This window comes from Leptonychotes weddellii, chromosome 8 (assembly GCF_054177405.1).
Source record: "Leptonychotes weddellii isolate Sample4059 chromosome 8, ASM5417740v2, whole genome shotgun sequence".
Taxonomy (NCBI): domain Eukaryota; kingdom Metazoa; phylum Chordata; class Mammalia; order Carnivora; family Phocidae; genus Leptonychotes; species Leptonychotes weddellii.
In genome coordinates, this window is record NC_138376.1 from 5393025 (window position 1) to 5415273 (window position 22249).

At 42.5% G+C, this 22249-nt stretch overlaps 1 protein-coding gene and 1 long non-coding RNA gene across 6 annotated transcripts in view; one reads left to right on the plus strand and one right to left on the minus strand.

Annotated features, from left to right (window-relative positions):
* The window catches only part of CDKAL1 (CDKAL1 threonylcarbamoyladenosine tRNA methylthiotransferase), a 629466-nt gene that overhangs the window by 101558 nt on the left and 505659 nt on the right, over nt 1–22249 (minus strand). For all 5 annotated transcript variants that reach the window (XM_081827610.1, XM_081827609.1, XM_081827611.1 and 2 more), the window contains one exon: nt 11041–11103. In XM_081827610.1, coding sequence (XP_081683736.1) covers nt 11041–11103 — 63 coding nt within the window. The remainder of the gene's footprint in view (nt 1–11040; nt 11104–22249) is intronic.
* LOC145722920 (uncharacterized) lies at nt 5521–6073 on the plus strand. Its single transcript, XR_014147481.1, has 2 exons — nt 5521–5707; nt 5848–6073. It is a non-coding gene; the product is annotated as an uncharacterized LOC145722920 (long non-coding RNA).

Below are 22249 nucleotides of genomic sequence, written 5' to 3' on the forward strand. Positions count from 1 at the left end.
ATTAGGAGCCTCTTATCCCCATTATCGCGCCTGTCCCCCAGGGAAAAACTTGCGTTTACTGAGTGGAACTGAATTCTAAGAGCATGACAAGGCAAGTAATAAAGGCATTTGCACGTCAGAGGTGTAGCGTGAGAACAGTTTTCTGTGGGTGTCAGAGAAGATGCAAAGAAGGGGAAATTAAACTAGGTTCTGAAGGATGAACTCAACAGGACAAAGGAAGCTTTTCCTCACCTACACAGCAGAGATGGGATGCAGGCAAGGTGGGACTGCATGAGCTCTGGAGGTGTTCCCAGCTCTGTGGTTTAAGACAGTATGAAAGGGGGGCAGACCCCAGTGTTGGGGTGTCAATGACTAGCTCCAGTAGAAGAGAAGTACCAGGATGCATCATGCTGCAGGTCCCAAGGGGAAACATTATGGAGGGCAAAAGGTAAGAATATCTAAGAAACTGGGTGGAGAAATGCAAAAGTGGAATAGTAAGAAAATACGAACGCAAAGACTAGATAGGGGAAGATAATCAGCTTGCACCTAGAGACACCTGAAAACAACAGGAGAGTGTAAGAACGCCTGGGGGTGGGGGTGGGGGTGGGGGCAAAGGTCAAATGAAACCTTAACCCGCAACAACTTAAAATTTTAAATAAACTCAGAAAAAGAAAGCGTTGATAAATAAAAAGTGAGGAGTAAAGAGAAACAAGCAGCTTTAAAATCATCCCCCTTCAAAAGAAAAAATCTTAAAGTGAATTAGAGATTTGTTTTATGCACAGTAGCTGGATTATTATACTTTACGGTAATTAAAAATGGGATGGTCTCCTTTCTTATCCATGTGTGTTCCACATATTAACGGAGCTAAATTAAAAAGAACTTCAGTTTTTAAAACTCTTTTATTTTTATTTGACACGTGTGCATTTAAAATATCTCCGGAATTCTGAAAGGCACCCAAAGGTAGTATTGAATAATGGAAAATATTAACAGTCATTAGAAGAAGCTAGTTAACTTTTTTTTCCCCCAGATGCTAAAATTCCAGTTTTCCAATTTCAAAAGAAGAGTGTTAACATGTACACTAAAAAAGCACCACAGATGCTAACTGTAATCCCGGCTTCTTAATCTTGCGCAAAAACCCTTGAGAGAATGAATTATTGGCCCGTGGAAATACTTGCACTTCACTATTTTTGGTCAACAGAATTCTGGAAACTGTGCAAGTCAGACTCTGTATGGCAGGCTGGTAATCACAGGAGAGGGGCGCACAGACTGGGGCCCTTCAGCCATTGTTAATAATGTGCTGAGGAAGACACAGGCCAGGCCTGGGGAGCCCATTCCGCAAACAGCATCAACCCACACTCCACCAATCACAGGACTCTCGACAGTCTTAAAACTTGAGGAGTAGAGCTAAAGAGGGAGAAAGAGAAAAAGCAGAACTAGCCTCCTCATTTCTCTAGTGACTGCCTACATTGCTTGCTGTGAGCATCACTAGCATTAATGTTTCTCCGCACGTCTCAATAAAATAACTTCAGCTACGAAGAAGTCATTAATTATATTTTATGATAAAATATATTGCCGAGGAACAAAGTGTGCTTTTCAGGGGAGAAATGAAAATTCTTATTCCTTGAAAATAAGGTATGGGTAAGGTTTTAATTTAACTTCTGTTTGTGTCTTCCAAGCAATTTTCCAGACAGATTTCCCAGGGTAAAATGTTGTTTTAAGATTTTAGAGAACTAAGGTCAAATGAGTAAGTTGTTTTATCTTCCTTCTTTTTTTATTTTCTTTTAAGATTTTATTTATTTCACAGAGAGACAGTGAGAGAGGGAACACAAGCAGGGGAAGCAGGAGAGGGAGAAGCAAGCTTCCTGCTGAGCAGGGAGCCCCATGTGGGGCTCAATCCCAGAACCCTGGGATCATGACCTGAGCCGAAAGTAGATGCCTAACGACTGAGCCACCCAGGCGTCCCTTATCCTTTTTTATTTAAGTGTTTATTTAAATTCCAGTTGGTTAACATACAGTGTAATACTAGCTTCACGTGTACAATATAGTGACTCAACACTTGCCAACATCACCAGTGCTCATTACAAGTACCCTCCTTAGTCCCTACCACCTATTTCTCCCATCCCCCCACCCAGCTCCCCTCTGGTAGGTTCTATCTTCTTTTTCTTTTTTTAAGATTTTATTTATTTATTTGGGGGAGAGAGAGAGAAAGAGAATACGAGCAGGGAGAAGGGGCAGAGGGGGAAGGAGAAGCAGGCTCCCCACTGAGCAGGGAGCCCGATGCGGAGCTTGATCCCAGGACCCTGGGATCATGACCTGAGCCGAAGGCAGACGCTTAACTTACTGAGCCACCCAGACACCCCAATTCTATCTTCCTAATTAAAATATCTGACATATGTGTCAGCCTTTGAGAGGAGGCCAGGCATGTTATACAAATAAGGATAGGATGAGGGATAGGAACAAACATTCTTACGTCCTTCGCACCAAATGCAGGGGAGGTTTTGAAATCATTTTTAAAAATTTCATTCCATTTTGGATTTTCTTTTCTTTTCACCTGTCTCAATTTGCCAAAGTGAAATACGTCATCCCCGTGCAGCCTGGGTTGCCAGATAAAAAGAGAACACCTAGTTGTGTATGAATTTTCGATGAATAAATTTTTAGTATAACTACATCCCACTTATTGCATGGGACACAATCTATGTTAAAAAAAATACTGTTTATCTGAAATTCAAATTTAACTGGGTATGCTGTATTTTTATTTGTTAATCCTGGCAACCCTAACATATTGAGTGGATCGTGTCCCAGTGGGGGCGGGAAAGGCTGGTAAGTGGTCGTGCACAGCGGTGATGAGACACGGAGAGGGCTGGGACAAGGTGCAGAGACTGATGGCGGAGGACAAGCAGGGGGACTGGTGGAACAGTGGAGGGCAAGCCCAAGCCCGGGGTGGCTGCAGTGTGCGCTCGAGCGCTTGGTACAAGGCCGTCCCTCTCCCTGCCCTTGGCTCACCTCTTCCCGACGCTGGTGAATTTCGTGGAGGGGGCATACAACCAATGGCAGCAAAAACGGAGATTCCTTTAGGTTTGATAAATAATTTGAAGACACAGTAACTGCCGTATCTATGTAGACTTTCTTTTGATTATTATTATTTTAAAGATTTTATTTATTTATGTATTAGAGAGCGAGAGAGAGAGAGAAACAGCATGAGAGGGGAGAAGGTCAGAGGGAGAAGGAGGCTCGCCGTTGAGCTGGGAGCCCGATGTGGGACTCGATCCCAGGACTCCAGGATCATGACCTGAGCCAAAGGCAGTCGCTTAACCAACTGAGCCACCCAGGCGCCCTCTTTTGATTATTTTTTATCAGTACTTTCATATACTGCATGTTGGCAAAGAATTTCATTATGAACTTTGTTTCTTCCCCTATTATTAAGATTTCTGAGAACGCTTGGGTGGAGAGGTGGAGGGGAGACAGTAATCTACTAAATGCGACATTCTTACCCTGGGATCTGGGAAACTTCCCATTTTCTGCAACACGACCTCGCCTGCCCATAAAAGGAAGTCACAAGTGCCAGCTGGGGTCCATATAACCTGCACAGGACGTCACCCTAACCTGCTTCTAAGCTGCCCTTCTGGCCTTTTCCTATGTCCATGTGTCATGGCTTCAGATGATTTTCTCCTCAACCTTTCTCAGTGATTTAGACCCTGACTAGGGGTCTAAAATAGAAATAGGGTACTATTTCTCTGGCTTGGACACCTACTACTGTGGCGGTCCTAAAAAATTCCAATCCTTTGGCCGGAAGCCCTGGGCTGTGGCCCTAACCCGCCCCGCCCCCACCCGCTAGGGAGGAGTCCGGGAAGAGAGCAAGTTGGACGGGGCTCTCTGAGGAACAGAGCGCTGGACCAGCCTGATCTGTTAGTCTTTGATGATATTCTCCCCGATACCCGGCTTTATTCAATATATCTTCGCCTCCAGGCTGACGGTGAATCAGTCAGCAGGGCCGGGGAGAAAGGAGGTGAGGGTGGTGGTTTTTAGGGTCCGCTTGTCTGCTTTATTGTCTGCTTTACCAGGAGGCCATTCAATGGAGTCCTCAACGCTCTTCCCCTACTACTGTCTTCTGCCCCTTTTATTCCTTCTCACACCTCTTTCCACCTAGAGTTTACCTACTTAAATTTTGACTTGGAAGTGGGGGAGAGAGAGGCAGGGGAAGAGGCCACTTCAACCCTGAGCTTAAGCTGTCAACCCACCTTTTATTAGAGCATCTTACACTGTGGCTTTTTAGCTACTCGTGGCATGGGGGTCATGAGCCTGGACTCTGGAGCGAGACTGCTCTGTAACTTACTAGCTGTGTGACCCTGAGCAGTCACAGAATCCCTCCATGTCTGTTTCCTCATCTGCAAAATAGGGGATAATCCGAGTTCTCATAGGGTCAGCATGAAGAGTAAATGAGTTATGCACGTATGTCAAGCTTTGAGGATAGTGACAGTTATATGGTGTGCACCAAACAGTTGAATAATAATAATAATAATAATAGGTCTACTCAGATTCCACTGTCTTTGTCAGTCCTCAGGGTGACTGGCAAAGCAGAATGCTGGTATCCACCAGGCTCTGGATCTATCTTTGCCATTTACGCATGCTTCCATACCCCTCCCATCCTTGCAGTTACAGTCACAATATTAACGTGTAAACAAAAAAAATGTTTGGGTTTTAGATCAATGCCATTTTAGAAGGAAAAGAGAAAAATACATTGACAGAGTGGCAAAGGTAGGCTCAAGGAAACATGATGAGTTAGTCCACCTGAATCACCAGCTGAGGAGGGTTAAAAATGAAGAAAATGCCTTTGGGTCAGGTTGGCACAGATCAGGAAGCAAAAGGGTAGCTAGACGCATTTGCTGTTGAAGTAAAACACAGCGGAACCATGTCTGCATCTTTGGTAGTAATTACACGATCACCTTGAGAGGAAAGACATTTTAACAAATGGGAGCACAGATCTTATACGAAGGGAGCGCTTTAGTCACGTCCTTTATTTTGAGGCTGAGTTAGTCACTTGGCTTTTAGAGTTCACGGCGCCTGTGAACATGGGTTTACTATTTACAGAAATACTCACTTCCCCATGCTTTGAGGCCATACCCTGAGTGTGGTTTTAGGATGACATGTGTTACAACAATAAGGCAACTCAATCAAGCGGACATTTATCCAATTGTTCCTGATATTTAGCAACATCCCTAGAATTACTTTTTAAACATTTTTAGTCTTTGCCAAAGATGGGGAATGGAGAGGTGCACAAACAGCTTTGGACAAGCTGCTGTGGGGAACTGTGTCAAGCACGGCATAAACATGCCAAATCAGTAACTTGCTTCTTTATCCGCACGTGCCGTGCAAATCTGGCTATCGTAGAGTGCTGTATCCATTAAAAACCGAATATGCTATTTCCAGACAGCAGATAGCTCGAAGCTCCACAGGGCCAGCAGGCAGGGATCCAAATTCACATCTCCCTCTCGAGAAGAACCACTCAAAGCACTCTGTTGCGACATTATGTTCCCCAAAGCACAGGGGATAATGAAGGCTTGACAAAACCGTGGCTGCCCTGGGACGGAGTCAAATGGCCATTACTCTTCAAACAGAAAATGCTGGGCAACGTGACCTGTGTTATCTTAAATCACTAGACAAATCTGATTAATGGAGAAACGTAGATCAATACCGGATTTCTAACGTGAAACGGTCCCTTTCGCTCCAGGTAGGACCTATGTATTTATGAAACTTGATGCCACAGGGATGAATGGTCTCTCAGGGAAGGAAGGATGGTGGTATAACCCAAGACTTTTTTTCCCCCCGAGACTTTTTTTTTAGATAAGATTTTATTTATTTATTTGACAGAGCGAGAGAGCACAAGCAGTGGGAGCAGCAGAGAGAGAGGGAGAAGCAGATTCCCCGCGGAGCAGGGAGCCCGATGCGGGGCTTGATCCCAGGACCCGGACCCTGGGACCATGACCTGAGCCGGAGGCAGACACTTAACGACTGAGCCACCCAGGAGCCCCTTCCCTGAGACTTTTAAAATAAATTTTTGCTGTGTGCTTCTGTCCACATGAAGCCACAGACAGTATTTTCTACATTTTTTTTTATTAAATCATATTTCACTGTGCACTGGTAGGCATGAATTCCCAGATGTGCTTGTATTAATAGCAGTGCTTAAGGTAGTCTTAGGAAGTGTGGGTTATGCAAATACATGTCAGCATTTTTTGTATATTTAATATTGTACTTAAAAATGCACTGTACTGATACATTACTTACAATTCTTCCACTCAAGTTATGCCTAGCGTACTCTTTAAGATAAAAATATCATATACTTGATTATTTTTACAGTAATTATATAAATAAGTAATTTGGGGGAATATGAATTCTCTCATTTTTTTTCTGCTCGCACACATTTTTTGGGTCCTTTACCCGACTACCAGCACATGTTCAACCACTCTTACTCTTTCTCTGTTATTAAACCACGTTCTGTAGCGATACTTCATGCAACCAACCTTAAAAAACCAGCTATTCCTAAGAGTTCTCAAGATAAATAACATCTATCCTTAAAATAGCAATTATTTCTAAAAACAGACCATAGACGTCTCTACTATTCTAAAACATCTGCTTCTTGCTGTAATTTAGGCCCAATTATTTTACTTAGGGACTACTAAAATGTGTAGGGATCTCTGGGTATTTGGGTCCAAATTAAGTGGTTCTGGGCCAGCTGCACTCGGGGAGTACCTTTGTTAAGGACTTAATGCCCTTATGGCCCCGTCCTTGCCTTCGTTTTAGGATGCCGCCACTTTTTAATGGGTCTCTGGCTTCTTGAAGCCATACCACCCTCTCTGTGACTGCTGCTAGGGCTGACTGTTTTTTGGGAAACCAGACACGTCTGTTTGTTAGAAATAGTCTTTTTAAAAGTGGACTGCGTGTGGATGGGGGCCTTGAAGAAGTAACGATGTGGGGAGAGAGAATGAAACGAGGATGTGGACAGGCTGGGTCCTGACTCGCGGGCTGGCAGGCTGGCGGCCCTGGAGCCAGGTACCGGACGGCAGAGGCTCCTGCACAAAAGGCCTCTGGCCGTGTAAAGCACTAGTGTTTGTTTTCTCTGTGCTCCTACGCTGACTCATCAAGCATATCCATACACAGCCGTTTGGGGGGGGGGGACACATATGAATTTGTTTATAGTTTAGCTGATGTATGTCTGTGTCTGTAGAAAAATTCTTAAAATAACACTAGTCACCAAAAAAAAAAAAAAAGGAAAAAAGCTTATTCCACCAACATGGTTTCACAATAACGTTTCTTCTCATGTGTGTCCATTCATTTATGTCCACGAATGTAGAAAATTATTGAAATAATAATAGTCACTAAAAGAACATGAGATGCCCACTTCATAAAACAGAGAAGCTGTAATAGTAACCCGTTAAAGGCTCACTTTTAAAGGTGAATATATATAAAGTTACGCAGATTAACTGTGTTTAGAGACGGAACTACGCAGATGTTAAAGACCACTAAAGACTGAAACAGAATTGTGTACTTTTTCCTTCCAAGCATTTTCATATTTTATAATAGCTTTCTACGTTAGCAGATTATAAACATCTGTGTTTAGCTAATAAACTGAGATTTCCCCCCGAACACATAACTCTGATAAAAATCTAACAAGAAAGAAAAAAAGGGGGGAAGGAAGGAAATAGAGACGGGGAGAGAGAGAGAGAGACATCTTTTATATGCATGGCAATACTTCTTTCAGGCCAAAGACAGAAAGCACATGCTAATAAGCAGAGTTTTAATAAAAAGTGTTCTAATTATAGCCTACTCTACTTACCCATAACTTAGCCAAAGAAAAAATTCAACTTTAGTGACATGGAAGACCTCTGGACCTGTAACCTTTCCTGGTAGTTAGTATGATGTGTTTTCAGAAATTACAAGCTATGTTTATTATGTGTTTAATTAAAATAACAGAGGACAGCATACAGTGCACAAAATAAAATCAAATTACCTGCTGCTTTGGATTCTCTTTACCAATGTTCCCTTTTATTAGGGCAGAAAAATAGGAATTGGTTTAGTCAAGCCATTCTCTATAAGTGTGTATTATAAGAACTGAAAACAGTTTTTTTTTTTTAATGGTCATGGAACCAGAGATAACACTCCAAAACGAAATTCTTCCCATCTCCAGCAAAATTTGTCATAGAGTATAAAAAATAAATCAGGTATTTTCCTTAAGACTCATTCTGATTGCACATTTTGCTCTAAGCTTTATTTGCTTTCTGCAACAGCATTTAAGAGAAACCCAACTGACCATGTACAACGTAAACAATGGCTTCAGAGTACGATTAAGAAACGCACCTGGCCTCACTCAAACAATATGTTTGTTTAACCTGGTCACTCTCCGGTGCCTGGGGTCAGGCAGGAGCAATCTTGGTTGGGTTGGGGGAGTTGGGGAGGAGAGAAGAGCAAACATAACTGACTCACTGAGAAAAGAAGGGGTGTACTATCCTTTGTAATTACCACCATTTTAACAGTTTCTAGCAGGCCAGGCTATCATTTAAGTGACCCACTGTAATTTGGGATGAAGTCCCGGGAAATTATGCCAACTTTGGAAGAGGAGCTGCATTTCTGAGTTTACTCAGCATAACGAACCCACTGAAATGCTGAGTGTTCCTTCTTTGGTATAAATTTACGTCAAGGGAAAAATTAACAGTAAAAGGAATCTAGCTAGAGAGGAAAAGAATACCACAACATTCACTCCAGGAAAATTTCCATCATGTTAAAAAAAAAAAAAAAAAGAAAATATGTAGAATAGCATGATGAACCCCCATAAACTCATCATCCAGTTTCAATAATCGTCGACACATGGCCAGTCTGATTTTACTGTATCCTACCCACTCCCTGCCTTGCATTCTTTTTTTAAAGCAAGTTGCAGACAGCCTATATTTTATCTTATATAAGCTTTCATTTATAATGTATGTATATATTTAATCTAAAGATCACTACAGAAATCTCACTGAGCATGAGATGTTTAAGCCAGCTCTAACCACATCTTACAGAACATTCTATGTTAAAACCTATCTGCTTAGAAAGCTAATTTGTTTGAATATAATTGGGTACTTAAAATGACAAAGTAAGTTGAATCACAACCCCCTTGTATTTTATTTATGGGGGAATAAAAGGAATCTTCTAAGACTGAAAAGCAGTGTCCGTTCCTCAGCCCCTGGGATGCTAGTCTTTGTGGACACTGATCAACAGGAGAAAAGGTTGAAAGTGACCCAGTGAGACGTGTCTGGATGGACCTGGAGAAAGAAACTTTCCCCTTTTCCGTCCCTACACATGCAGAATGAAGCAGAATGCCAACAGGCCAAACCTTTGGAACTTCAAAAATCACTCATCAAGCAGCCTAGCTCTTTACAATAATTTATTACCGATCTTAAAGCAAAGATCAAAAGGAACTCCATCTAGCACTTATATTCAATTCCTCATTGCCCAATGACTAATTTGCAAAGGAATGAAGCCTTCACAAGGGAAGCCAAAATAATCCGAGGTAACTTTGATACAATGCCACAGAGGATATGAAGAGGAAGCCCGTAGAAGCGGCAAATGGCTAAGTTCCATTAAGAGTTCTAATAAAAGAATAATGGAATTTCCCTTAACTGTGAATAAAAATGTTAGAAGTGGGCAAGATTTAGACAAGTCAGGCAAAACCTTTGATTTGTCACAGCCTTTTGTTGTTCCTGAGTGTTAACTTTAGCCACTGCTGCATTTATGTTAATTAAATGGCTTCATCTGAAAAACTGCAACTCTCCTATCAGGAATCCAGCCCATCTCCCTCCCTTTGCTGGCGTATTACTTATCTACCTGCACCCTCTCTCCATTGACAGGCATTACTGGCTTTCCCGATCTCTTTCAAATAAATTGCCATATTCTGCAAGGGGACTGGTTTAACTTGAAAAATGCAACGTGAAATGGCATCATTTTTAGTACTGTATATTGCCATGGTCACACGATGCACAAACACCTCTTTCACAGATTGTTGGTGCTTAAAGTCAACTGGTCACTATAGAAACACTAGAAGCTATTGAAAATCCTTCAACTTCTATGAACAACTGGCACAGTTTTTCCCTCCTGAATCCAGACATCTCCGTAATTCTCAACTGAGGAAAATAGTTTTCACACTACTTATCTTGGCTAGTTAAAAAATCCCCACCACATGTCTCCTTGTAAATTCATAGATCAAGATTTAAGTTTATATTAGCATTTCAAGTGTGCACATTTTTTGTTCGCTTCTGAAATCACCTCGAATTAACAGATTTACTGGAACCTTACATGATACAGAAGTTGTGCACGAATCTCGGGAATCTTGTAATATATTTCCCTATGATGATGTGGTGTTGAGCATTTTCTTTAAAAACAGTCAGAAGTGTGTTTTTTTTTTTTTAAAGAGCTCTTATCTTTAACAAATATATGGTGAAATGCTCATAAGAAGATGTCTGGGAATTCTTCAAACACAGGGAGTGAAGAGCGTGGGGTGTAAATGAAGCAACACTGGCCATGGGTCTATGAAGCCGGGGGACAAATACATGGGAGTCACGGCACTATCTGGTCTTCCGTGGGGCAAAACTTTTGGCAGCGGGTATTTCAGATACTAATGTTAGGGATTTTATTTAGAGAAAATAACTCTCTGTCAGAAGCAATGGAAAACCAAAGAGTTGGCAATTACTAGCTCAACTGTCTTTACGAATTCAAAAGTCAAGTTCAACACTTCAGTGTTTGGAAAGAAAAAGCCAACCAAGTAAATAACACCCCCAAATCTGTCTTTACCTCATCTTTGAGATTTCAGTGACAATGTGTAACTGGATTTTAATGTGAATAAAATATAATTATTTTAGTTCAGAAATAAAGATTTTCTGACTTCTTTAGAGAAATAAACAGCTGACAAACTAAAATGGAAATATAAATGTAATTGGAAAACATACTTCAAAATCACTGTCTGCTGGTGAGAACTGTGCTCTGCGTTCAGAAAGACTTCTATCCAACACACGAATAACGTGCTTCTCTTACCTTGTGGTCATACGGATTGTAGGAATGGAATACCCGGGAAAGATCTTTCGTTCTTTGCTTTTTCTGTGGAGGAAAATGCAAACATGTGAGTTGACAGCTGGCAAAAATATACAGGTGCATCAGTATCTAAATGTCTGTCTATCTATCTATCTTTCCACATCTCTGTCTACCTACCCACCTGCATTAAGATATTGTTCCGAGATTCTTCCTTGTGCAAAGTGAGGGGCTACAGTCCAGTCTGAGACACATGGTTGCAATTAGAAATCAAAGCCACTTGGTGGTTTTGTGGGTCATTGTCACAGACCAGCCAGGAGACCTTTTCCTAGAGGTTTGGTAGTTGAAACACTAATCATCTTCAAAAATCCTATTTTCAAACACATAACTCAGAGACTAAACTGAAGAGAAAGAAAACTCAAACACGCTTAGGACACTTGCCATTTCATTGTAATACCAACTGCTATTACTCTGACCTGGGCACTGGCGTGCGTCCAGTTAAACAATGCACCTTCACCTGGCTTCCTAGTCACAGCTCGGGTCTGTCTGCCTGAGGCCACCTTTGTTCTGTCCCTGCCGTGTAGCCCAAGGGCCTTGCACGGTGTCTCACACGCAGCACTCGATGCGTAGTTGCTTAAGGAATAACGGAATTTACCTGACGTAGACAGGCGTATCTATCATGATGACATAAGCCTCATATATTGTGAGGAAAAGAGAAGCCTCTTTTCACTGCTAATGATATGTTTTTCTCAAGCTGAACCCGCCACTTGAGGACCGTCTCTACCTCCTACCCCCCACCCCCCCCCCGGTGTCTGTGACAGTTAAGGGTGGAGTTCTCTTCTGGTCAACTGGAAGAAGCAGCTTGTTTTCTCGTACACGGACATCTGTCCACTCACCGTAACCACCACAGGAAATTCTGTGCATGGCTCTAGATCTTCTGTGCACATATTTTCACATACAATTATCACTTTCAAAGAAAGGGGATCATTCTGTATACTCTGTCCTAAAACTGACTTTTTCCACTTCACAACTGATCCTTGCCAAACTTAAGGACTTGTATAACCAGCTCCGCAATCCCTTATATGGAGTGCTGAAATCCAAAAACTTCTGCAATCTGAACTTTTTTTTGGCATTTCATTTCCATTTTTTCATAAAATGATCATCTTTGCCAGCTTGACAGTGTGCATTTTTTTCAGAAACGATAAATTGTACAAGTGCAGATGCAGAATCAAATAGCACGCCATGCTGATTACCTTGATGGATGATACCGAAGTGCCTCCTCCCTCCAAACCCTACCCCGATTTGCCTTCCCTTCAAGAGTGAATGAGAGAAGGGACTGCAGCTAAGTCGGAAATTCTTCATTTCTCTTTTCCATTTACAGGTTAGAACGTTTCTCAATTCACCGAGCAGATAACATCTTTAAAACAGATATTGAACATCTTCGCAGGTGCCAGTTACAGAACTGATTTCTTCAATGTCGTCGAGTTAGCCCGAGACCGTATCCTGCAATTCTGGCTTGAGAGTGGTCTTTGCCCTTAACACTGCCCCCATCTGGCTTCCGGCCCCACTCTGCTGTTGTTAATCCAACTACCAGGTAGCTGAGTGGCTTCTGTCTTCACTTGTGAAAGAATCCTTGCCTGGTATTCAGGTTTCCTAGGGAAGTATTTCTGTACTTCCTCCCTTTAAACTCCAGTGTCTGCCTGAGCACATCTGTCCCACCTCCCCCAGAGCTAGGGATCCAAGCAGACCCTCTAGCCTGGGCTCTACGTGGCCTTCGGCAGCCACATGGCTAAGCAGTTGAATCTAGTGTTAACTAGGATTTTATATTCGAGTCATCTGTACACACTCACTGTTGCCCCATAGATCAGTTTTCCTATTTCAGGATGGTCTTTGGAGCTGGCAGGGCTTCAAGTCACTTGGCTTTGTTTCTACATCACCCACTAAACATCATCCCTCCCTGCCGCCAGCCAAAATCCCAGCCGCCTCCTCCGTCCACCTCGAAAGTCGGCTTCTGACCATCCCAACGCTAAAGTAATGTAACACTCCTTTTCCCCCGAGAACAGGGATGAACCTCCGACTGACTGGGAACAGTCCCCTGACTCTGCAAGAGCCCTGAAATCTCTTCTGAACAGGTCACTGGTTCACCAAAGTTTTTGTTAGCTTATAATTTTCTCTTTCCTTTCCATGTACCCTCTTAGTTGTATAACAGTTCTTGGCTTACACTTCAATCAGAAGAAAAATGACGGATACTAATGTTTCCTTTGGTAGAAGACTCACTATAAAACATGGGGTGAAATTTTTTTCAGAAAGGAAATTATGCTAGGAAAGATAAAATACGGAGCATGTCGTTATTCAATTTAGGAGGTGTCCAAAAGACTGTTTAGTCCCCAAAAGGTTGAGCTACCAGCTTGAGTTGGCCGGTGGAAACGGAATATTCAGAGGTTGTTTGGTGTGACATTTTCATGTGGTTTTGGTTTTATATCTCTATTTTCACAGCTAAAACCTATACATGCTTTTTACTGTAAGCTACTTCAAATTATTTCGGGAAGGAAGTGGGGTATAAATGACAAGTAAATAACACAATTTGGATTAGCACCCAAAAGAAGCCAGCGAGGAAAAAAAATGCTCTTCTTTCTGACAACAAATCTATTATATATAAATACAGGGAAGTCTTGGCTAGGAATCCTGAAGGTTATATGTATTAGTTCAGTTAACTGGAAATTACTGCTGTTTTTCCTGTGAGGTCAGAATCCATACAGCTCAGTACTGTATGTTCAGGGATCCAGAGATTGACAAATGATGGTGATGGCCCATGGGCCAATCTAGCCTATCACCTGTTTTTGTAAGTAAGATTTTACTGAGACACAGCCACACACATTTGTTTACGTGTATCCATGACCACTTCTGTATTACAACAGCAGAGTCGTGTGGTGCCAACAGAGATCCTGTGGCCCATTAACCCTAAAGTATTTACTCTCTGGCCCTTTACAGAAATAGTTAGCCATCCCAGATCTCGAATCTCTATCTTGGACCACGTCTACTTCTGGCAATAGTCCCCTGACCCCAAACCAAATAAACAACTATTCAGCAAAATTCCTTGCTCCTTCTACTCAATGAAGACAGTTCAAGGACCAATCATAACCTATACCCAAACACATCAGGATGAACACATCGGGCCAATGAACCATTAGCTGTCTTGCTTCCAGGATTTTACTTTTGGGCATTCAATGTTCAGACAGAGAATATTATGAGTCGGTTTGTAGAGCACGCTGAAGTAGACATGGGACTTTCAGAGCCTTCTGTATTCACACTGGAACTGCTGATGACAGAAATGCTGAAATCCTTTAACTGAATTCTAGCGCTAAAGCTGAGGAGAAGCTTTCATGTACAAGGGACAGAAGCATGGCCATTATTGCTAGTGAGCCAGTTTCCAATAGGCAGACAGTGCTAAGAGTCCTAGGCTACAAAACTTGTTGAGCCTTGCTATCAGCACTTTTAACTGAAACTAAAAGCCGAGCCAAAATTGGAATAATTAGATACTTTCCTATTGCATCATAGTGTGTTTCTAAACTACCTCCCACTTTTTAGCCTGTTAAAACAAACATCTCAGTCATGCAACCACCTATTAATTCTCTGAGCATTTAAAAAGTAAACATGTTGAACAAGGCGTGTGATGAACTTGGAACAAGGGTGGCCAAAGTACAGTGAGTATGGCAAACATCTCTCTCGGAGCTGGACGAGGGACCTTCGAGTCCCTTTCATCATGAATCTCAGGGTACAGGCCGCAGAGATGAGAGGTGATTACAAAGGAACCACAGGCCAAGTCCTGCAGTCTATTTGGGGTGCAACTGGGTTTAGAAGATGAGGCAGCCTGAAAATTTGGTCAAATTTTGAGATTTCAGAGAAATCTCCATCCTAGAGGTGCTTCCTAAACTGCTTTTATATTTCACACTCCAAGAACAGAAAACACTGACGACCCCTTTAAGATCCAAGTTTAAACTCCTTTTCAGACAAAACCAAACAAAACTAAAGGCCCCAATGGAGCATTTTTAACAGTTCAGGTTTGCAGACAATGGAATCATTTCAATTTTTATCAAAGGGATACAAGGAGTTAGATCTGAAAGAGGCTCACATGCAATGAAAATCTGTATTTTGAAGGGGAGATTGTATAATCAATTAAATCGTAACAATATCCACCAGTTTAACTTCTCCTGGGCTTCCCAAGAGAATTCAATGCTTTCTATGCTCATTCTATACTTGTAGATAACACAATATAAATGTTTCAGGATACTTTGTGGTAAGAAGCACAAGAACAGGTTTGAGTTTCAATGTACTAACTTCCTGTTCCCAGTTCCCCACGTAAGGAGCTTGGAAGTCACTGCTCCAGCCTAACAAGTAACAAGCTGAACAGACAAGACTCAACTCTTTTTTGGATGCATAAGGGAGGGAAAGACAGAAAACACTGCTGCCCCCAGAACTGAGAGAGACCAATAAACCAATATGGGGAATGTGGCTTCTGGAGCATTCTGGAGTGTAAGTAGGAAAACCTGACCGGTAATGGATGCATTGCTGGAGGCTTGGTGCAGACAACTCTGTTAAGAACTTCAGGGGGATCCAGTCATGGGGCAGGAGTGGGGGGTCTATAACATCCTGAGATTTACCTCCAGGAGCTCAACCAGGTTCCCATAACAAATATGGGAGAAAACTCCCCTGTGGCTTCTGGTATGCGGAGGGGAAAAAGAAACATTTTGAAATACACCAGAGTATTCTGTTCTTAACAAGGCCTGCCCTCAGGGGGAACTAGTTAACCAGAGCCTAATCTGCTGGGGTATTATCAGAGACTAGCTAACCTGACAAGGGAAATACCCAACTTTAGCCCACTAAGCCATCCCGTTCCACCCAAGGAGGGAGGTAAAACACTGAGAAAACCTGTTTACAGTACAGAGGCAGGATCACTAGAAGACTGAGATCTAATCATAGGACTCCAGAATGCTTCCCCTGTCCTTACACCTCATCACCGCATTATTAAAGGCCTATTTGTGGCAGTTCCTTTTACCCAGTACGTCATGTCCGGCTATCAAGAAAAATTACAAGACATACCAAAAGGCAAAAACACAATTTGAAGAGACAGGCCAAGCTTCAGAACCGGACATGGCAGAGTGCTGGAATTATCAGACTGGGAATTGAAAATATGTTGAGGGTTCTAATGGATAATGTAGACAGTATGCAAGAACAGATGAAAAATGTAAGCAGAGAGATGGAAATCAAAGAATGAACCTCTCCCAAACTTCCCTCCCAAAATGCCAGAGATGAACACTATAATGGAAATGAAGAATGTCTTTGACAGGTCAAGTAGTAGACTGGACATGGATGAGGAAGGAATCTCTGAGCTAGAGCTTTATCAATAGAATCCTCAAAAATCAAAAAGAAGAGAGAACAAAGACTGAAAAAAAGAACAGAATATCCAAGGACTGTGGGACAGCTATAAAAGGTGTAAAATATGCATAATGGGGACATCAGAAGGAGAAGAGAGAAAGGAACACATGAAATATTTGAAACAATCATGACTGAGAATTTCTCCAAATTAATGTCAGACACAAACCACAGATCTAGGAAGCTCAGACAACACCAAGCACGACAAATGCCAAGGAAACCTATCCTTTGGCTTATTATTTTCAAATTATAGTAAATCAAAGATAAAGAAAAATTCCTGAAAGAAACCAAAGGGGGGAGGAATCCCTTATCTATAGAGGAACAAAGATAAGAACCATATCTGATTTCTCAGAAACCATGCTGGCATGAAGAGAGAGAAATATTCAGTGTTGAGAGAAAAAACCACCAACTTAGAATTCGGTACCCTGCAAAATTATCCTTCCAAAATGAATAGATAAAAACCTCCTCAGAGAAACAATTGAGGGAATTTACTTCCAGCAGACCTTGTTTGTAAGAAACATTAAAAGATGTTCTTTGGAGAGAAGGAAAATTATATAGGTCAGAAATCTGAACCAGAAGGAAGAGCATTGAATAAGTAGTGAAGAATAAGTGCAGGTAAAAGAATTTTTATTTTTCTTATTCCTTTTTTTTTTTTTAAGGATTTTATTTATTTATTTGACAGAAAGAGACACAGCAAGAAAGGAAACACAAGCAAGGGGAGTAGCAGAGGGAGAAGCAGGCTTCTCACTGAAGAGGGAGCCAGATGCAGGGCTGGATCCCAGGACCCTGGGATCACAACCTGACCCGCAAAGGCAGATGCTTAATGACTGAGCCACCCAGGTGCCCCTATTTTTCTTATTCTTAATTGATCTAACAGGTAACAACTTATTCAAAACAATAATAGCAAAAATATATTCAATTATGCATGCTTATGTATATGTGAAATGAATGGCAATGACACTGGGGTGGGAGAAAGAAATTAAGATAATTGTGTTATTCGGGTGCCTGGTGGCTCAGGTCATGATCCCAGGGTTCTGGGATTAAGCCCTGTGTTGGGTTCCCTGATCAGCAGGGAGTCTGCTTTTCCCTCTTCCTCTGCCCCTACCCCCCGCTTGTGCACTCTCTAATAAATAAATGAAATCTTTAAAAAATGTTTAAAAATTTTTAAAAAGATGATTGTGTTATTATTATAAGGTACTCACACTACCCGGAAGTTAAGTCGTTACATGAAAGTGGATTTTTTTTTTGCTTGGATTGACTGGAACTGTATATTGCAAACTCTAGGGCAACCACTAACCCAGGTTAAATATAAAAGTATAACTGATGTGCTAAGAAAAGAGTTTCAAGCCACCTATTTTCTTCTTGTCCCCTTGTTGGCAGGGAGCCTGAGAAGTGGTTAACCAATCGACTGGCAAGTAGCAGCGGAAAGTAAGAGTGAAAAGATAAGAAGCCAAGGCAACTCATTAACTGGGCAAGCAGGTTCTGAATAGGTGATCTTTGTGTCATGCAGGGGCACTTAAGACAACAAGGCAATCGATGATGGGGAGGGAGGCGGTGTCTAGGAGAGTCAGATTCTAAACAAATTCCAAAAAGAGACCAGAGTCAAGACTCTAGTAAATAAACACCAGGCAACAAGACCTGGTCAGTTCCCACCTGCCAGGGGCAGGCATTTAGTGGGCAAGTCAGAGAACCATATCCTGAGGCAGAAGGGCCAAAATAGCACAGGTACAAGATAAGAACTAATGACTCAGGGGTTCAGGGGTCCTTGGTGAGACTAGTCAGGAACTAGGAGAACTGCAGTGAGCACAGGGCTTAGCAAGGAGCAAGGAGACACTAAAGGCAGGGATAAGAAATGAAGCAGCAGGAAACCTTAGGAGGTAAGCGAAGGTGTTAACTATCAAAACTGTGGTCTGACCATGAGGGAGGTCTGATGTTTGCCATGGGATCTTCGGTTATACCTCTTGCAGGGGCAGGTTTCCGTTGTCAGGGGGTAGGCGATGCTGAGCTTATTAAACTCGGCCTGTAATGGGACAGCATTTGGTTGAAGAGGGAAAATACTATAGCTTACTGGAGAGTTCGGTTTTTGATAAAAGCAGAAATAAAAGAACTGAGTCTACAGATAGATGATGCCGTTTATAAACTGTAAGAAAGGAGGCTGAGTGTAGGCGCCCAGAGCGAGGAAGGAAGTAGCCCTGTGAAAGCAGAGAGATGCCTAAGTGGTTAGAGCGCATAATATAAGAAATGCAACAAACAACCCCACTGGCGGTTCAGAAAGCGCTTCCTCATGGTGTTAGAGATGGAGCAAGGGTGCAATGGTAGAGGCTGAAGGTGGTGTGAGAGGCTGTGGCAATGCTCCAGAGAAAAGCACAACACCCCATCCCAGATTCAGTTAGGGTGAGGAGAGGGGGTGGGCTGGATAGAGGAAGAGCAGAGGCAGGATGGGCAGCTCTTGGTGACCCGTTAGGGAAGGAGTACAAGACAGGGAAGAACAGTGGAGACTAAGATTTGGGGCTCAGATAACCAAGGGAAGAGAAGTGTCCTGCACCAATATAAGGAATCCAGGCAAAAAGTAAGTTTCGGGGGGGGTGAATCAGGTTTGAAGAGAATGCGTTTGAGTGGCTGGCCGTGAGACATTTGGGGAGATAATGAGAGGAAGTCAGATATAAGGGCATGGTGCTGGAGGAGAGATGGGGGCCACAGATTTGGGAGTCATGAGCCTGCTGATCTAATTTAAAGCAGGAGAGGGGATGTGATTACAGGGGGAGCATATAGAACAAAGGAGGCAAGAGGATGAGAGAAGACTGAGGTTAATATCCCAGCAAATCACAGCTCTCTGACCTTGGGCGGCAAGGAGTCCGATATGAGGGAGGTGAATCAGGCCAGTGGTTCTCAAGCCTCATTGCAGGTTGGAACTAACGAGGAACCTTTAAAATACACCAGCGCTCTGTTCTTGATCCCCAGTGTGAGCTAACTGGCATGGTATGATGCAGGCAAGGGTATTACTTAAAAAGCTCTTGGGTTTTCCAATGTGCTGCCAAAGTTGAGAACCACTTAGCCAATACAATCCCTGAGGTCTCTCCCAGCTGTTAGCCTCTGTCTCCCACTGTCTTTCGGCTTTCGCCTTTCTGGGTTCTACATTCTATCAAGCATTTTCATTCTTAATCTCCGTATTATGTCTGCAGCTTTGCCTCATTTCCTAACCTCTTCCTTTACTTAAAAATGAACTCTATGCGGGAATTCCTCTGGGGCACACTGAGGCTTTGGCTGCAGAGAACGGGCTGCTGATACATATTTAGTTCTCTACTTGGTGAGCGCTTCTGAAAAATTAATGGAAAGCTAATTCAATAAACCTGAACCTTTATATTGTTATCAATGTATAAAAACATCAGAAACTTAATTAAAAGCACTTGACGTTATCAGCACTCAATCACAATCTCACTTTTATACTGGACATATTTGGATGGTGTCCCTAAGAGGATAATAATCACTCAAGATCACTAAGAAGAAAGAACAGGTCCCTGGCATCTAAAACAAGGAAGCTCAGAATTCAGAAATGAGTAAAAAACAAAACAAAACAAAAAAATCAGTGATGTGAAATATGTTTAGGGGTCAAAAATACCCCAAGTACTCAGCAAAACAGACAAAACTTCAAAAATCTCACCTGCTTTTCCTTCACAAGGCACACATGTAATACTTTCGTGTTCTGTGAGAAGTGGTACTGTGAGGAGAGAAGGGAAAATAAAGAAAAGTAGGTGGCTCTAAGTCTATATACATTTTCCACCTCTTCCTTTCTAGTAAGATCTGGAAGGCAATGGACATGACCATAAAATGGTGCCGACTTGGACGATCCTCTTAAATTTCCTTCTCTCCCTCCAGTTACAGCAAATTCAATGAGCGTTTTGGGTTCTTTAGTGTTTGGAATCTCCACAATAGCGGGGCACACTGTGTAAGCATGTCTCAGAGGACAGGAAAACAGCAGAATTCTAAGAGTGGACGTTAGCAAAGGGACGAGTGACTTTGCTCACCCATTGTTAACGGTATTAAAAAAAAAACAAACCCAACCAGGCAAATGTGGAAATGCACCACTGATTCTCAAGCACAGCAGGTATCAGTGGGAGCGGTTTTTCTTTCTTTTTTCTTTCTCTCTCTCTCCCTCCCTCTCTCTTTCTTTCTTGGCTTTATGGTTTCTAAAATAACCTTAGTGGAGGGCGCCTGGGTGGCTCAGTTGGTTAAGCGACTGCCTTCGGCTCAGGTCATGACCCTGGAGTCCCGGGATCGAGTCCCGCATCGGGCTCCCTGCTCGGCAGGGAGTCTGCTTCTCCCTCTGACCCTCCTTCCTCTTATGCTCTCTGTCTCTCATTCTCTCTCTCGCAAATAAATAAAATCTTAAAAAAATAAATAAATAAAAAATAAATAAAATAACCTTAGTGGAATTGTAGGTGCCATAGTCAGTCCCTCATTTTCATCGTGGGTGTGGTAGAGGTGCAGGAGGAAAGTATAAATAGGGAACTCTACATTAATTCTGCTGATAATAGAAAGCGTAAGTAGCCATATCTTCTTATATCAAGTTCACCTTATTTTCTAAAGAGAACGTTTGTTTGCAAGGAAAGGTCATTCTTTGGCGACAAAGGCATGACCCAGCACAGGAGAAAGGAAGGAGTCTGAACTATTCTTCCCTGGGAGGTGTTGCCAAAATGAGTAGCCATTAGCAGCAGTTAGAAAAGAAACAGCCTTCCAACATAAAACAAATCCCCGTAAAGTTAAAAAGACAAAGTCAAAGGGTACTAAGTACTACCTACCACACAATGGTTCATTCAAAGTTCCTTGGTATGGTAACTTCTGGTGATCAAAAGTAGCAAGAACAGGAGTTGCTATAAATATCAATTCAATATCACTTATCCTCACTCTGACCTTCTAACCGACCACAAAAGAGAGCTAACTTTACTTCTTATCTGGATTACTGTAGTACTATTTTCTTTCCTGGACTCTGTGGGTCCAAGTTTCAGCCTCCAAATCAAGAGCTGGCAAAATTCAGCTGACCACTGTGTACAGTCTGGGATTTGTTTTTACAGTTTTAAGTAGCTCGGGGGAAAAAAAAACCTCCAAAGAACAAGAATACTGGTGACATGTGAAGATGATATGAAATTCAAATCCCCACCAACCTTCACTGGAGCACGGTCAACCCCTCATCCATTGTTTGTGGCTCATTCTGTGCCCATGGCAAGGAAACCATGCGAGACCTGTACCCAAACACATTTACTGTCTGGCCCTTTACAGAAACTCTGCCAACCCTGCTCTAAATCACTGGTGTCCGACCCCGGCCGCACAGTCGAATTGCCTGGGGATTGAAATAATACTGATGTCTGGGTCCCCTTGCCATGGATTCTGATTGAACTGATCTGGGGCACGGTGTAGGCAGACCATGTCTTGGTCTTCCGGGAGGCCTCTCTCCTGTCCACAAAACGTTATTAGAGTGCTTTGCTCATGGGAGTGGCTCGGCAAATGCCACCATCCCCCTGGTCCCACAACATTTGGATTTTACCTCCATTGAGTCTTCTATCCCTCATACTAAACACTCAGGTCACCTTTTCCCTCCAGGATCTCAATTCATGACCTAACAGTTCACCTGCAGTCACCTCTGTTCCCCCATCCTCTGCCCTCCGTTCTCCCTACAGAGTCACTCCCCACCTCACATTGACAAAACCACTCACTTCTGCCCGGAGCAATTCAGAGACCACCTGTGGACTGAGGCCTCGCACCACTCCTTGGCCATTCCTCTGTG